Source organism: Mirounga leonina, unplaced genomic scaffold, assembly GCF_011800145.1.
Source record: "Mirounga leonina isolate KUSES-001 unplaced genomic scaffold, KU_Mleo_1.0 Mir_154, whole genome shotgun sequence".
Classification (NCBI taxonomy): Eukaryota; Metazoa; Chordata; class Mammalia; order Carnivora; family Phocidae; genus Mirounga; species Mirounga leonina.
The window spans coordinates 3,827,474-3,843,876 of NW_023270389.1; the positions used below are offsets into that span (position 1 = coordinate 3,827,474).

Consider the following 16,403-nt stretch of genomic DNA (forward strand, 5'->3'; position numbering starts at 1 on the left):
CCTCAGATGCTCTCTTTCCTTCCTCTTCCAACTGAGGAAGACTGGAGACCCAAGTCTAATTTCAAGAGTGCCTTGTTGGAGACATTCCCTCTTCACTTGGAGAGTGACTCACAGTTCTGCAGCCATAAAATTCCACAGATGGCATCTTTTTTGGTGCGCTGGTCACTTTGAAACAGGCGATCGGGGAGTTGTGCCATTGGTCTGTGAATCCTGAGATTTGATGTCGGTACTCCTCGCTGATACTACTCCCTTGAGGTCCACATAATATGCAGAAGGGGATCAAAAGCTGCTTGTCCTTAAGTCACATGCTAGGACTGATATCTTCACAGTTATCACCAGAGAGATAACCCCCCGGGGGGGGGTGGCTGTGAGGCGTCACAGTCTTTGTCATTTCCTACTCCAGTAACTGCACACTGGCTCTATGATCCCTGCTTTGTCATCTGCTTCTCAGTGACAGAATGTCACCTAAGGCTGGTAACCTAGGTTCCAGATTTTCCATGAAAGCAACTGGTGGCCTGGACTACCTCCTTACTGACCACTGAATGAAACATCCCCAAGGCATTAGAAAGTTTTGGTAATTATATCTCCTCCTCTCATTTTTCATGTTAAAATTTAACATTTCCTGTTTAACCATTGGCTATAGGCCCATATACTGGAACATTCTGTTTCCTGGATGAGGTCATGTCCTAGAGGTCTATCCATAAACTCTGAGAACAGCAATCCCCACGGGAATGCTTATAAGAGATAGAGAGAAACAAACCATCAGAAAAAGAGCCCGGAGAAACAAGCCATCTGATAAAGATTCAGGTCCCTAAAAACTCAGTCAAATTAAGAACAAACACTCCATGCAAGTATAAAATGGAGAAGAATAAGTCTCTGGGGCCAAAGACCTGCCTCTTCCTCTAGGATCAGCAGTAGTGATGATTCTTTACAAGGTCAGAAGCAGCTGGTGCTCAGGGTTCCTATAACCCAAGTAAAAACCCAATCCAACCCTGTTATAACAAGGAGATCCATCCCTTCTAACACTGAGAAGCCTAGCTTTCAAGAGTCTTGAACACATGAAGTTGTTGGGACTTTTGCAAAATAGAGGCTTAGCAAAGCTACATATTCTTCACTGAAGCAACAAGTACTAGAGAGAGAACTAGATTTGTCCCTTTACCAAAATTTCTCTAAGTGTAAAGAGACCGACCAAATGTCCCAACTAATGTCCTGAAGACAAATGCCTTCTTAAGAGGCATGATCCATTCCTCTTTCCCATACATGATGAAGACTGGACTGTTCATGGCAATTTGGGGTGCCTCTGGGCACCCTGACTCTGATACATCTCATACCCTATCTGATGGTAAGACACTTTGGCTTTCTCGTGCCTTAGTGTCTCTGAGGGGACACAGGCACTATTTCCCTCATTAGAAGATACTTTTATTCATAATTGATTGTGGCAAATTAAAACCCCTTCCACCACCCCTAATACCTAGGTAATTGTCGTAATTACTAAGGCTCACGTTGACAAACTCAGTCTGGTGACGGTCCTCACTTTTTATATGATCTTGGGTGTATATATGGCAGGTTCAAACAAAGGACTTCAGGAGGCCTTTTAGAGCAAGTGATGGGTATAGCATGATCTTAACAGAAGTCCTGATGTCTGCCTTCAGTATGAGTTCTGGAGAGCTGGATGCCTTAACCCATCATCCCTGTTCCTCTCTGCTTTTTGAGGAAGGAACTGAAGCCCTGAGCTCTCCATGGTGCTAACCCCACGTGCCACTCCAGGCTCTCTTTGCTGCTCTCCGTGGTCCTGCTCTCCCTCCAAACTTCCAAGTCTCCACCTCTCCTAAGGTGCATCTCCTTCCCCTCACCACAAACACGCATGATCTTGGCTATGATCCCTGACCTGCTCCACCAGGAAGAGGGGAACAAACCTTGAGATATAGATACAAAAGGTCGTCACGACCATCTAAACAACTGTAGGAAGGGGACAGAACGAGCAGGTGAAACTGAGGTTGAGAAGATGAGCTGTTTGAAATGCTCAGTGACCTCAGATGGCCTCAGAAGAACTGGATGTTTTGCCATATGTGGAGTCATAAACGATAAACAGAACTACAAATGGTCCTGTTTTCAATTAAGACAGTATTGCTCATATACAGTAGTACCGCATCTGCCCTGTAAATGTGGAATACAAAAATGTGCCCTCCTCAGTTTGCTAAGTACCCCCCTCTTAACACCACTCTGAGCCTGACAACCAACTCAAACTGTCCTGTCATGGTGCTTATTTTCTCTCTTCCCTCAACCTTAGAAGTAAATACAAAGAGACTATATACAGATGGGTTATCCGAATAGGTAAGGGAGGAATTTAATATATATGAGAGACACCAAAAACAAATATCAAAACCCTGACTCACGTCCCCCATCTTTACAACCATCTTGTACAGAACTAAATACAACCATCTTATCCCAGAGTCCAAGTCCTTGGCCAAATCTCAAGAGGCGCATCTTTAAACTGGACTCTGCTACTCTTTTGGGGTATCTGCCAATACTGATGACGTCAAATGCAGCAAGGAGCCGAGAATGCTCAGCCCCTGCCAGTCTGAGACTAGACAGCCTGTTCCTCCCATCAAATCAAAACCACACAAGCTTATCTTCCCCTAAATCCTGATTTCCCCTAAGTGCTGATTTCGTATCAATTTCTTAGTAATCATTCTTATAATGGTTTACACTGGTGAATGACCTACAGCAGAATCTAGTTGGGGAGGCGAGCTTCCAGGATGAATTTTCAGGGCCCCTCTTCCATCTCCTCATGTGAAACAAGGAGAAACTTCATTCCTCAAGGACAGGTAATGGAAGTGATTTATCTCCATGAGTGAGCCTTCAGGAAGACAGAATTTAGGTTACAGTAACAGCTGGAGTATCTCCTATCTACTCATCTCCCTGAGCCCCCTGTTCTCACGGACAGCAGACATGTTTCAGAAAGGATTCTAATGCAGAGTTTCCAACATTTTTTTTTTCAAAATTGTATCATTATTCTGAGTTGAGTTCTTCCCTCTGGGATTCCTTAAACCTCTCTCTCTGTCTCCTAGAAATCTCCAGGAGAATGATAAGAAAGCTAAATAATATAAAGAACTAAAATGTAGTCTTCTCTAAGGATTTATTTTTCCTTACCCCAGATAGACCTGCACTAATTGTGTATTGATTGCTAATTATAAGCACCTTTGACTCATTTACTTCCAGTTCAGGGTCAGGAAGGTCAGATGCACCACCTTGCCCTAGGGGAAAAAAAGAACAAGAAATGAAGGCTGCTATCTCAGCCATTCATCTCTAACCTAACCACTACTTAGCTCTGCACTTCCTTCATATAATCCCAGATATTAGCCAGGCAGAGTGGGGAACCAGTACTTCCAATACCAGATTTCATTGTGATTATGCAAATCCTGGCTTCCTACATTTACTTGTCTTCTTCTGTTGCCCCGATTCTTTGCTTCCAATCCTGATTCTAGAATTCCAGCCAAAACCTTGGGGTAAAAAGCTCCGGAGGGTGAACTGGTTTCTGGAGTCTTTGACTTAAATACCTGATACTTCTTAGAAACCCAGCAAGACTCTAATAAATACATTGATGACAAGTAACTTGAGACTTAGCATGGCTTAGGTCAACCTCTGAAGAGCCTAGAGCCAAGTTCTTCCCTTATTATGAAACGAAAGGCCAGTTTTGCCATCTGCTCCTAATCATTTGTCCCTCAGCAAATGCAAAAATGACAGTAGGACAATTGTACTCATTCTTACTAACTCTTACTCTAATTACTAAGGATGAAATCTTTCTAAACACGTATTATGTGTTTTCTCCTCTAATCTCTATCCTATCATCTCAAACAAATATAAAAATTACCACCACTAAGCCCCTGGGCCTCACATATTCTCATTTATCCTCAACTGCTGCTTCATGCCAACTCTCTCCTGGTTTCCAAGCCCTGGAGTCCAGTGTCAGTGACAGATGGCCTGAGCCTCAGCCCTTGGGAGGGGAGAGGATTCTGTCCCTCTCCTGGGGAGTCTGAGCAGAAGAGAGAACCTAAATTCTGCTTTGGGGAAAATCTCTGAGTTTAAGCCATATGGTTTTCTGGAAGTAAGGGGTTCTGACTAATAATGGGCTGGGGAAAAGGGCTCTGTATCTGGGTCATAAGAAAAGCTTGTGTGTTTGTGTCAGAAAAGAATAAAAACAGAGATATGAATAGTGAAAACTGTAGTGTGTCATGTGTGTTGAGGGACACATGCTAAATGAGAGAAAGAGGGTGACTAGGTTGGAATATATATGTATCGTGGAGAACAAAAATTGAGTATATACCCTCCTCAGAGAAGGTACTCAATGAAGGTTTAAGAAAAGAACAGGAGATCTGTGGGTCCCCATTGTGAGGACCAAGAAGTCTGTAGGCTTGGAAGAATGTGTCTGTTTCACCAAAGCGCTCAAGTCCCCCTGGAAGGCACAAAGTAAGGCTAACTGAACAATGTGCCACCCTCTGGAAAATACATTTTTAAGTGAAAAAAGTGAAAGGAAGAGACTGTTACGACTGAGGGAGGGGGCCTGGAGCAGTGTAGGTGTGCAGAGCGGAACACATTTGTCTTCATGTAATGCTCCTCAGCAGTGCCCTGAACCTGCCATCCACACCTTGACTCTCATCACCCAGTGAAGGGAAACAGTAAAAACAAGTCAGTGAAATCAGAACCAGCAGAGATGAATGCTTTCTTGCCTGGCTTCTAACAAATTAAACTTTTTTCCCAGCATTGTTATCCCCCCACACCAAGCCATCGGGCTGAGATATCTAAAGTAGGACTTAAGAGCCAAGGAGAGTAAGACAGAGCCTGTTGAGAAAGGGAGGCCATCCGTGCACTCAAGCGGGCACTCAGGCTGTGCAAACTGGACTGGGGTTTCTCAGCCTTGGGGAACCCACTCTTCATTTCTCCTCCATGCCCCTGGGCTGCCTTGCCCATTCCCAGTCCCTCCTTTACCACAAACATACTGTCCAGTGAGCTAGGTGGAATTCTCTGTTCACTTACTCCACACTGCCTCTGTTATGTTTCCTTTCCCAAGTATTTTCTAAGATGGGAGATTTTCCCCCAGTTCTATTCCACACGTGTGAAAGCAGCAAGGTAAAAATTTAGGGGAGGGGTATGAAGTGCCTGCACCTGGTTCCGGGGAGCATCTCAGAGTTCAGATGAAGTCTGGCTTCCTGACTCCTGCATCAGCATGCAGACCCCGGGTCCCACCTGTCCTGATTTCTGCGTGTGTGAGCGTGTGTGGGAAGGGAATGAGGAGGTGGCTCAGAGCTACCATCAAGGGAGTGATGTCATGCCCAGCCTTGTGGGCTTACCTGAGCAACAGCGGATGAGACAGCCCCCTGCATAGACCCCGGGCCGCTCTCCCAGCAGCTCCTCCTGAGCCATCCTCTTTGCTCTGCCTCATCCCCTCCCAGCCTCTTAGTCCAGAACACTAGATGCTTGTCCACAGAACACAGCCCAGTGCTGCGAGGAAAGAGCTAAGCCTGGGAAGGGGCTCTTTTGGGATCAGACCCCCTTCCTCTTTGTCTCCCAACTGCAGTTCTTGCTACAAGGCAGTATTGGCTACAGAGGGGCTTGCTTCTGTTGGGGGCCAGCCCAGGGCTCCCTCCCAGTGCCAATGCACTGAGAACACTGACTCAATAGCAAATCAAAGCAACAGCTGTCCCCACCTCCTTCTCCGCCACCCACTTCCCAGTCTCCGCTCCTCGGAATCTTAACTAAGTCTCTGAGGGGCCCCCTCAGCCTACCACAAGCCCACTACTGCCTCCAGATTCTTCTCTTCGGAGCTCGAGAAGAGGACATGCTCCTCTGCTCTCTCCGCTCTTGTAGCCATCCCCCTCCTCACGGTCAGCCCTGCATCCCAAGGCTCTCCACCACCAGAGGCCAGCACACGGGTGCGCGCCCACAGCCTGTCCTCAGTCAGCCTTTTCACATCTACGGGCATGGAAGCACCTCTGCCCCTTGGTGTCCTCTCTGGGGAGGCCTGGAAGAGGCCAGTAAGGCCCTGAGTCTGTGAAGACGCCATTCTTCACGGCTGCAGGAGCTCACAGCTCACCTCACACCACCTCTAACCTGCCTGGCATTTAGGAGCCTTACCTCCTTTGAGGTCTGGGGTCCTGGGGGGCCTCACTACCATCCACAGAGATGGGGAGCAGGGAGGGTAGATGTCACTGAAAGTAAAATCTCACCAGCTGGCAACTTAACCTCTGAATCCCTTGGCCCCCAGGACTGCTATCAAATGACAGTGACCACAGGAGACGGGCTTCTAACCACGGGTTCCACAGACTGCCTGTGTGACCTTGCTCAAGTGTCTCAACCTCTCTGAGCCCTGGTTTTTCTTCTTTAAAATGAGATTTGCACTAGGTGCTACTTCGGATTCTTGTCAAGTCTCAAAGTCTATGCTTCTAAGAATGATAGAGGGGAAAGTATTTTGGGGAGGATCAGGCATAACAGAAGGAAGAGAGGAATTACTGAACTTAGGTAAGAGGGGGTCAGAAAGGACATCAATTCCATACTCTGTGTGGTAGAATCAAAAAGATCTTAGGATTAACCACCTCTGGCCATTAGGGGTCAGTAGAAAATGACCAGACATGCAAATCGATGGCTGGGTTTTAGGAAATATACAAAATATATTTATTCATGATATATTGTAGTTTGGTACTTTTTTCTAATATTTGGGTAATTCAAAACATTTGGGATAACGAGGTTTGCTTTTGGTGTTTTGGGGGGTTTGGGGTTTTTTTTTGTTGTTGTTGTTTAGTGAAAAGAGGGTTAACACACAGATAAGCTTTTTGTTTTAACCCCACCCTCACGCCCACCACAGGCGAGCTAGCCAACTAACCCAAAGATTCCCTCCTCCTCATTCAGCCTGGAAAAGCTTAGCCACACACCATTCCAAGCCCAGGAAACAAAAGCCTTTCATTTTCAATGACCTGCTTAGGATGGAACCAAAAGGCATCTGCCAATGTTCAGTAATAAACCTGTTGGAGCCTGGATCAGCCCCTTCCAAACCTAAATCTCTTGGATTATCTAATAGTGTAGGATCCCTGGTTCTGCAAATCTGAACCTCTTGGCCACGCTTCACCAAGCCATGGGACAAATCAACACAACAGGCACTTCTTCTAGTGAAGGTTCTGTTTCCCACCCTATTTACCGTCTATTTTCCCTTATATCCTGTGTGCCTCCTGGGATAGTACAGCAAAGCTCAGAGAGTAGTGCCTTCTGGGCCCAAGCGGCTGCTGGGAGCCAGAGGGAAAGGAGATAAACAAGACTCCAGGAGGAAAAGCCAGACAGCAACAGAAAGAACGGAGCGAGGGAACAAAGAGCGAGGTCCCAGGGGCCCCGCAACAGAGAGGGCGGAGGGGAGGCCTGGGTGAGGGAGGCAGGCCTCTGGGGCGAGACTGAGCTCAGAAGTCCTGCAGGAACTGTGAGCTGGAACATATCTGAACCGAGCCAGGGCATCCTTTAGGTGATCCTGCAGCCTGTGAGGGGACAGAGGCCCATCCCTGTGGAGCAACAGAGAAAGCAGGAAATACACCTGGAAAGACAGACAATCCCAAATGTCAGAACAACTCCCACCTCTCACGGCCCCAGCTTTTGTGTGACTGCACTCTAGTAGAGAGAGAAGGAGGGATTGAGAACCCGGGGGAGGATGGAGTTAGAAAGGGACAGAAGGTGGAAGTAAGAGTTTTTCGACACTCAGGCCCTCCATGCCTTAGATGAGGGAGCAACACGGTGACCTCAGCAGAAGTAGAGTAATTCCTGGCAGCACGCAAGCAAGTATAAAAGTATGAAAGGAGTCCTTTTTTGATCAGGGTGTTGAGCTCTAAAGTCTCTCAGGTCAAAGTGACTCTCCCCAGATCTCGGAGTTATCATCTAAATCAGGACTACATGGGACTACAAGGCCTACCTTCCTCCAGACGCAGAATCAGACATTCGCTGATAAAGAAACGTGTGGCTCTGGGCACACAGCAAAGCTCCAGGGGCTGAGTTCTAAATCTGATTTTGCCAGGCCCATTCTCTTCTGTGTGTGATCCAAACATACACAAGAATTCACTAGTAGCTTAGGTCAGGGAAGAATCCGAGCGAGATCCCCTGGCCGGGGAGCCTAGCAGAGGGTGTGGGTAAACGATCCTAAAAGTGGGTCCCTTCAGTATTTTGGGCCACAGCCCCCAGTGTGTTTTTCCCTTGGAGATAACACTCCTCCACCCACCTGTCATGGTAGTCGTGAGGAATAACAAGTAGGCTGGGATGAAGAATATTTTTAACTCTGGAGTTAGAAATGCTGACTCATCATCATCATCACCATCACCATCATCATCAACTCCTACTCAGGGAGCTGGTTTTCTCTAGTCAGGGAGGTAAAGCTCTGGACCCAGGCGCTGGCAAGGCCAGCAATGGTAACACGGGAGCTCTCCGTCCCTGTCCCACCATCCCACCTATGCATCGGTGACCGTGTTCACAGGCCCGGGGGAATGCCCTGTAGATTCCCAGAACAGACAGGGCAGGGGAGGCATGAACCAAGCAACTGGAGCTTATGCTGGCACATTCTCTTAGACTTCCCTCCTAGCCTCACTCAGACATCCTACATTTTCATTCATTTGGGTCGCTCATATGTTTATTCAATAAATATTTATTGAGCACGTACTATATGTGAGGACATGTCTTATGAGTGGAAAACGAGTCCCAGGTGCCACTGCTCTTTCAAGGGACACGGTAAGTCTCCAATTCCCACTTCTGCTCCTCTCAGTGTGAACAATCGATCAGGAGGACATTGGTGGGTGAAAGGGCTACTTTGTCCTTTAAAATGCCGGGAGTCCTTAAGATATTGGAACCCACGGGTAAATAAACCAAGAATTAAGAAACCCCCAAGGCAACTGAGGGCAAACAAGACACTCTTTTTGTTTTCAGCCCAGACACTAGAGTCTTGTGAAAACGTGACGGGATTCTGTTAGTTTTAACTAGACACATCTGCTGCTGGGTTAACTGAAAAGTCTCGCATTGTAAGGCTCTTGGGGGTAAATGAAGTATCCCCCAGAGGTATAGATGATGCCACATGAAGAAATCCAATTAACAAGGAAATTCAGTGGGTATAAGCCATCCCATTACCACCACAAGCCCCCATTCCCAACTTGCTACACTGTTATCTTGATCATCTTACAGATGAGCAGTGTGAATGTTGTTTAGTGAGCGATGCAGGAAGGAACCTTGACCCCTAGAACTCCTGCCCCCACCCCCCCCCACCACACACACAAAATGCATACTTCTGCAGAGGGAGGCAGTGCAGCGGAGAAGTGCACAAAGCCTGGGCTCTGCGGTCAGAGGGGTCTAAGTTTGACGGCTGTCCCGTCCCAACACTTACTGGCTCCATCGTGTAGATGAGTTACTTAACTTTTCTGAGTCGCAGCCAACTCATCCTTAACGTATGCATACTAATACCTATCAAAAAGGGCTGTTCTGGATAATGACTATAGAGCACCTAACTTGGACTTTGACACATACAAGGTGATCAATAAATATCGATTCCCACCATATTGTAGGTTCTAGAGCTTCAGCCTTGCGATGGTCTACCTTCTCCTTTGTCCTGTTTCTTCCTCCTCCTCTTTGGTTTGCTTTTTCCTCTTCCCTGGCAGATGCTGAGCCTGGTTCTCACAACAGAAGATGCCCAGCATCTTGGATTCATTTATTAAATATTTGTTTATCAAGCCCCTTCCATGTGCAGTATGCTGCATTAGAGCCCGTGCTGGATACAGAGATGAATCAGATATCCCCACCTGTGGAATCTTTATAATTTAGGAGGGAAGCCAAACTTTCAGTACAACACAGAGTGATGCACAACTTAAGAAAAGTAGATCAAGTGTTGCAACTCAGAGAAACGAGAAGCCATTTCCATCCGAGACAATTAAGGAAGACTTACCAGAGCAAATGCCACAGAAAGTAGGCTTTAAGCACTGGTAAGGCTTAGATGTATGAAGATGGGTGGAGGGCATTATCAGCAGGGCTATGGTAGGAAAGGGAATGTAGGCAAGAAAGCCAAGGGTTTATAGAAAACTCAGACTGGCATCATGTCTGGGATATGGGTAGGATAAAGGAAAGACAAAGCTGGAAGGCACAGTGGCGTCAGACTGCCCAGGATCTTGAAGGCCAGCCTAACACATCTGGATATTATCTGCAGACCATGGGAAGTCAGTGAAGGCTCACAAGCAGGAAGACAGTAAGGCGCATTTGAATAGAATCTCTTCATTGCTTTTCCCTATGAGTAGCCTGCTCCCCCACCCCCCACCCCGCAACAAGTGGCTCTGTGGTCCAAAGTCTGCATTTCCCTCCAGTGTCCCTGCCTGAGCAGAAGATCCACTGTGTCCACTGCAAAGTCCATGCCGCCCTTTCAGAGCGCTCCTGAGTTTTCTCTTCCAACTGGAGTCCACAGAAGGAATTTATGCTGATGTCATAAATGATGAGCACAATCTGAACCCAAAGGCACAAGGCTTTTGCTGCCCCAGTCATAATTTCTGCTACTTATCCATGTTTCTGTTAATAGCATTATAATCACTCATCCGCTGCTGGGGGAATGGCCATTCTGCATTTATCATTACAGGTGCACAGTGTTATAAGAACAGCGAGAAAACTTTCAGGCATACTGACAGTTCTCAAGAGAAGACATGCGATCATAAGTACTCTTCAGAACTAGAAGGAGAAATATCACCGCAGCAGGGAAAGAAACACACACACAGTTATCTGTTCACCAGCTTCTTAAAATGCTACAAACCAGAGTGAGTTCCCTGGAAATCTACAAACACAATATATGTCATTTATTGGAGGCTATTCATTTTAATTATCTGTCCCCTCATCTGAACAATTCAGTGTGGTTTGAATGCCCTACCTTACCATTTCACATATTCATCCTATACAGGGGGAGAAAATGCCAGCAAAATGCAGGAGGGGAGAGATGAAAGAAATAGAAACAGGAGGGAAAAGCAACTGAGGGAATGCAGCAAAAAAGCACAGAGGAAAGAAGGCGCAGGAGAGTGGGACGAAATCCACACTGTTGGGCAGATACATCCTCTGCCTGACTGGGAACAGAGCAGAGCGCCAGGTGTGTCTGAATGAATGACCAGAGCCAATTTAATGCACCAAGAACCTGCTCTGCACTGAGAGCTGAGGATACAAAATGAGTAAGGTCAGACCCCTGTTCTTAACCAGCTCAAAGTTTAGATGGGGAAACTGATAAGTAAACAAGTGTACTGCAATACAATGAGCAGAAATGCCACACGAAAAAAGAGCTGTTGAAAAAGCTCTGAGAGCCCCAAGGGAGAGAGAAAGAGGATTCTTGAGAGGTGTATTTGTGTGCCTTTAGGTAAGTCACTGGACCTCTCTCAACCCCATCTCTAAAAAGCGATTCTGTTGGCTGCCTATCTCTCAAGATGGTTTTGTCATTAAATGAACTGGTGGCTGAAGATCCACCCTGCAAACTGAGAAGTCCTGTGCCGAAGTCTGAGATCGCTATTCCCTCCGCTCCTATTTGGTGCTTACGGAGGGCACACAGAACCAGGACTGGGAGCTGGGGGTTAAGCATGGACCCCTCTCTGGCTTCTCTCTGACCCTCTACCACCCCAATCTGGCTTTCCACCGTGTGTCCAAGCACCCACAAATACAAAACCTGGAAAAGAAAATGAAACACTCACCAGCGTCAGGTTGCCTCCAGCCTTGAAGTCCGCAGAAGGCAGCAGGGCCAGGGCCTGGCCCCCGGTGGGGGCTAGGGGGGCGGGCACTGCTGGGTCTGAGAGCCCCTGTGTTAGCACTGGCCACCTCTCCTGGCGGCCTCAGTCTTCTTGCCTCCTCCCTTCACCAACACTTTCCCTGTCCCCGTTGCTGCCTACTTCTCTCCGCGGGCTCCGGGTTTTCTGCCGTCTCTACTTTCCCTCCCCATTTGGACATTGGTGCTAAGGCTCCCGGAGAAGAACGTTTTCTCGAATTTCCTGGAGGATGTGTGCGAGGACCAGTGGAGGCCGGTGACCCCTGAGGCGCTCTCTCGGGGCCCCAGCCCGCTCCCTCCGCCTCGCCCGCCCCGCCACCCCGGCCACCCCCTCCCTCCCCTCTCCTCCCTGCTCTCCCCCCCGCAACCTGTCCCTTCTCCCCTTTCCTTCAGATTCCGCAATGCCCCCCCTCGTCCCGTCCCCCTTCTTCAGGCCCCCGTCTCAGTCTGGTCTCGCACCCCCGACCCGCACCCCCGACCGCCCTAGCACCGCCGGGGCCGCGCCGGCCGGTCAGGCTCCCGCGCGCCCGCCCCGCCCCGCCCCGCCCGACAAGTTCCCGCGACTCCCGGCCCGGGACGCGCGGCCGCTCCGGACTCTGCTCAGCAGCCGATGACGTCACGGAGCGCTGCGCCAGTGATTGGCTATTTCTGGGTGTGCGGCGGGAGACTCGGCAGATTTGCGCGGCGGCTTTCTTTGTCCCTCCGCCTCTGCAGGTGGAGCTGGGGACCCAGGCCCGGGGCTCCGCGCAGTGCTTCCCCGGCGGGTGCAGGAGCCACCGGCCGCGAAGACAGGCGGTGACTCAGGCCCTGGGGTTAGTTGTGGCGGCAGGGAGCAGAGCCGGGGGAATCAAGTGGGCAGTGGGTCCAGACTGCGCGTCCCCCAGCAGGTGGCCGTCGCCGGCCCGCCGCCGTCTGTCCGCAGTGGTGGGGGCCCCAACTGGAAAGTAACAGCTCTGGACTTGGGATCAGGCATTCAGTTTCCGATCTTTGTTCTTCTGTTTGTATGACCTTGGGCAAGTCACTGCATCCTGTTTCCACGCTGCAAAACAGGAACCAGCGTGTTTATTTCACGGGTCTACTAAAAGGATTAAGAGTGAACGGATTTTGTAATTATTAAATCTGTTGTTATTTTAGTAGATAATATGGTGTAGCAGAAAGAATCCTGGATAAGGAATGAAAACTCTTCGCTTATCTTTCACTTTCTGGGATGACCTTCACCAAGTGACTTTTAACCTCTGTAGCCTCCATTGTCCTTATCTGTAAAGTGGGAGAACTAGACCAGAGGATCTTTAAGGTCTCTTCTGGCTCTGACTGGTAAAACTCAGCATCCTCCTTTTATCTCTCCTTCAGAGGAAGAGCTCACTTTCCTTTTCAGGACTCTAGTTAATCTCTCCCCTTTGTGAGAAACCCACCTTCTCTTAGGGATCCTGGAGAACCCGCTTTTCATTAAGGGCCTGCCCTCTCCCCACCCTCAACAACCAACGTATCCCAAATGGTAGCAGCAAATACGTAGGGCTCATCCTTGATGGAGATTCTCTCCCCAGGCTACTGGCAGGAGCAGGATTTGGAGCTGGGAACTCTGGCTCCACTCGGCGAGGCCATCAGCTCCACAGTCTGGAGCAGCTCTGACATGCTGGCCAGTCAAGGTGAGAATCCAGGACCCTCATCTCAATGTCCCTCAGTTCCTTCTGCCATCCTCACATCATCTCCCACTCATGTTGCCTCTGCCCTATGTTCTCACCCCCTTCATTACCACACAGCTCCATCCGACATTTTAGTTCTTAGTTCCACACCACCAACTTCTCTTGCACCCACGCCTCTTCCCTTACTCCAGTGCAGAGACCTCTGTATCCCCTACACCTTTTTCCCAAAATAAAATGATTCCAGGAGGAGGGTATTACTCAGAATAAAGAGGTTCTGAAAGACACAATCGAAGTAGAATTCTTCAAAGGGACCCAGGGATAACAGGATTACTGGTCAAAACTTGGTATATGGCGAGCAGTAAATGACAGGTTTCCCAAACCTTTAGTTCAGATGCTCAAGGGATAAATCATGTCCCAGTGTACTCAGCCAGCTCTGTCTCTGGCTCACTAATCTTAAAATCATCGTTTAAATGTTCAAGTTAGACGGTTACTTGAGGAGCATTCCCATGAAAAGGCCCCTGCATTGAGAGTCGAAGAACAGAATCATAGTCCCCACTGGAGTCCCTGGTTAGTAGAATGATCATAGGCAATCACTCCACCTCCATGGCCTCATTGTCTACATCTGTAAAATGAGGGAATTGGATTCCGTAATCCCTAAGATCCCCCTCAGTTCTGTTATGATTCTAAACACTGAAACCAGCGGCCAGACTTTGTGCACCATCGTGAAGATGGACACCCCGAAGCGCGCGTGCTCGTTATCAAGTCCAGCACACGCCACCTTCTCTCCTCAGGGCCCCTTCTCTGCTAGGAGCATCCATTATGTATTTCTTGGAAATGGAGCTCTGGTGACCAAGGAGGAAAGGAATAACAGACAGGGCAGGGGTAAGGTCAGTGCCAGGGGGAGGATGGGCATTGTTTAAAATTACTCAATTAGGAAACGCAGGAAGTAAGTTCCTTGGCTTCCTATTCAGAGAAGAATAATGCTGCTTAACTGGTTTCATGCCACCGAAGGGATGGTGCGGATGCTTCAGAATCAGAGCTGGAAGGTGTTGTGCATTTTCGTCCTGTGGAGGTCGCTGCTCTGGGGTCACAGAAAGTCAGTCCTGGAGATGAGGGAGTCAGCATGGGGAGCAGAAGCCAAGCCGCGGGGAACACGGAACAACGTTGGGTGGAGGCAGAAGCGAGGGTCACGCCCTGAGGGCTCCCGGCTAGGCCATCTTGAGGGCCCATTTGGGAGTCAAATGGCTCATCCATATGATACCTTATTCGTCCTTTTTTTTTTTTTTTTTTTAAATTTGACTAAGGAGAGAGGGGTGGGAAAGTATTTCCATCACATGGCAGGGAAAACTTTAATCCTTTACTCTAAAATAACAGGAGGGGGGTGATTTGGGTTGGTGTGTGGAGAGGCCGGTTGTCCGGGGACTGAAAGAGTGTGAGCTGACGATGAAGGGAAGTTATTGTGGGAGGAATTCAAAAGTCTGTGCCAATATGTTTCAGCTTTTCTTTTCTTTCTTTCTTTTTTTTTTAATCTTTTTGGTTGCTTATTCCACAGTTTTATCAGCTACCTCTTATGTAAACGAATGTGGGACCCAAAGCTGGCTCGGCCTTCTCCTCGCTTTTAGTTTTGGGATTATTGGTCTCAAGCGCCTTTCCTGTCCTTGCTCGAATAGGCAGGCACAGGCAGGAAGGCAGAGTGTAGAATGACAGATGCGTGTGCGTGCTTTCAAAGTGAACGGCAGAGCCTCTCAGGAAAGATGCATGTGCGGTGCTCTGTGTAGATGTGGGCGCCTTTATTCCCCTAAATGTTTGCGGCCCTGTCAGTTCACTCAGCAAACATTCAACAAGTGACTGTTTTTCTGTGTATTCCAAGCAAGAGGAAATAAGGTCTGTCTCCCCTTCCCCACCACCTCTCTTCCTTCTCCCACGATGCCTTGCGAGAACACAGACCCCCGGGCCTTGGACCGCCGGGGTTAGACGAGGCACGCTTCAGCCCAGAAGTGGGTGGAGGGGCTGGGGCTTCCTCAGGAAGCTGACCCTCTTGTACTCCTGCAGATAGCCAGCCCTGGACATCGGACGAGACGGTGGTGGCTGGAGGCACTGTGGTGCTCAAGTGCCACGTGAAAGATCACGAGGACTCGTCTCTGCAGTGGTCTAACCCTGCCCAGCAGACTCTCTACTTTGGCGAGAAGAGAGGTACTGTCCCAGGTGTCCTCTCTCCGGGGGCACTGTGGGCGGGGGCAGGGGTCCGCAGGGCCCGGGGCTATATGTGCCTGGGGTGCGGAGGCTGGGCACAGGGAAGACATGCTGTTGGAGGAGGCAGCCACGCCAGGGGCTCCTCCCCTGGCTCCAGAAAAACTGTAGTGTCACAGCTCTGACCTGAACCATGCACGGTCCCACAGGGTCCTCCCTGGCGACACCCCAAAGCAGCCCTGAGATGTAGCTGGTGTCAATGTTGCCCCGTGTGCTTCACACGGCAGCCCACGAGATTCAAGCCTACTTCTCTGAGCGTCCCTGAGGCTGCTGTGCCTGCCCAGTGGCTCAGGAAAGTGACTGACCGCATGAAGACTGCTCAAACTCAGAAGCAGTTTTCCCTGCCCCAAACCATGCTAGACCCCTTCTCCCAAAGACTCTGGCCTGGGACTGGAAGATGAACAGTGCCAGTGAAAGCCCTGCTTCCCGTTCTCCCGATGTCCCCAGCCCTTCGTGATAATCGGATCCAGCTGGTTAGATCCACACCCCATGAGCTCAGCATCAGCATCAGCAACGTAGCCCTGGCGGATGAGGGCGAGTACACCTGCTCCATCTTCACCATGCCCGTGAGGACCGCCAAGTCCCTCGTCACTGTGCTCGGTGAGGCTCCCCAACCCCAGGGGCTCCACAGTGGGCTTCCTTGCAAACACAGCTCCTAGGTGAGCCCCCGAGGCAGCCAGAGGCCAGGCAAGTCTCCCAGCATTTAGGAAAACTTCAGT

General features: G+C 49.2%; 1 protein-coding gene and 1 long non-coding RNA gene across 3 annotated transcripts in view; one reads left to right on the top strand and one right to left on the bottom strand.

The window, feature by feature from the left end:
• Positions 1 to 12,044, bottom strand: part of LOC118013959 — a 40,451-nt gene extending 28,407 nt beyond the window's left edge. Inside the window, exon 1 of the long non-coding RNA XR_004680160.1 lies at positions 11,721 to 12,044. This is a non-coding gene — a long non-coding RNA (uncharacterized LOC118013959). The remainder of the gene's footprint in view (positions 1 to 11,720) is intronic.
• The window catches only part of CADM3 (cell adhesion molecule 3), a 30,807-nt gene that overhangs the window by 3,947 nt on the left and 10,457 nt on the right, over positions 1 to 16,403 (top strand). Inside the window, exons 2-4 of one of the 2 annotated variants that reach the window (XM_035009903.1) lie at positions 13,336 to 13,437; positions 15,487 to 15,627; positions 16,132 to 16,284. In XM_035009903.1, coding sequence (XP_034865794.1) covers positions 13,336 to 13,437; positions 15,487 to 15,627; positions 16,132 to 16,284 — 396 coding nt within the window. The remainder of the gene's footprint in view (positions 1 to 13,335; positions 13,438 to 15,486; positions 15,628 to 16,131; positions 16,285 to 16,403) is intronic. The other variant, XM_035009904.1, reaches the window with a different exon arrangement.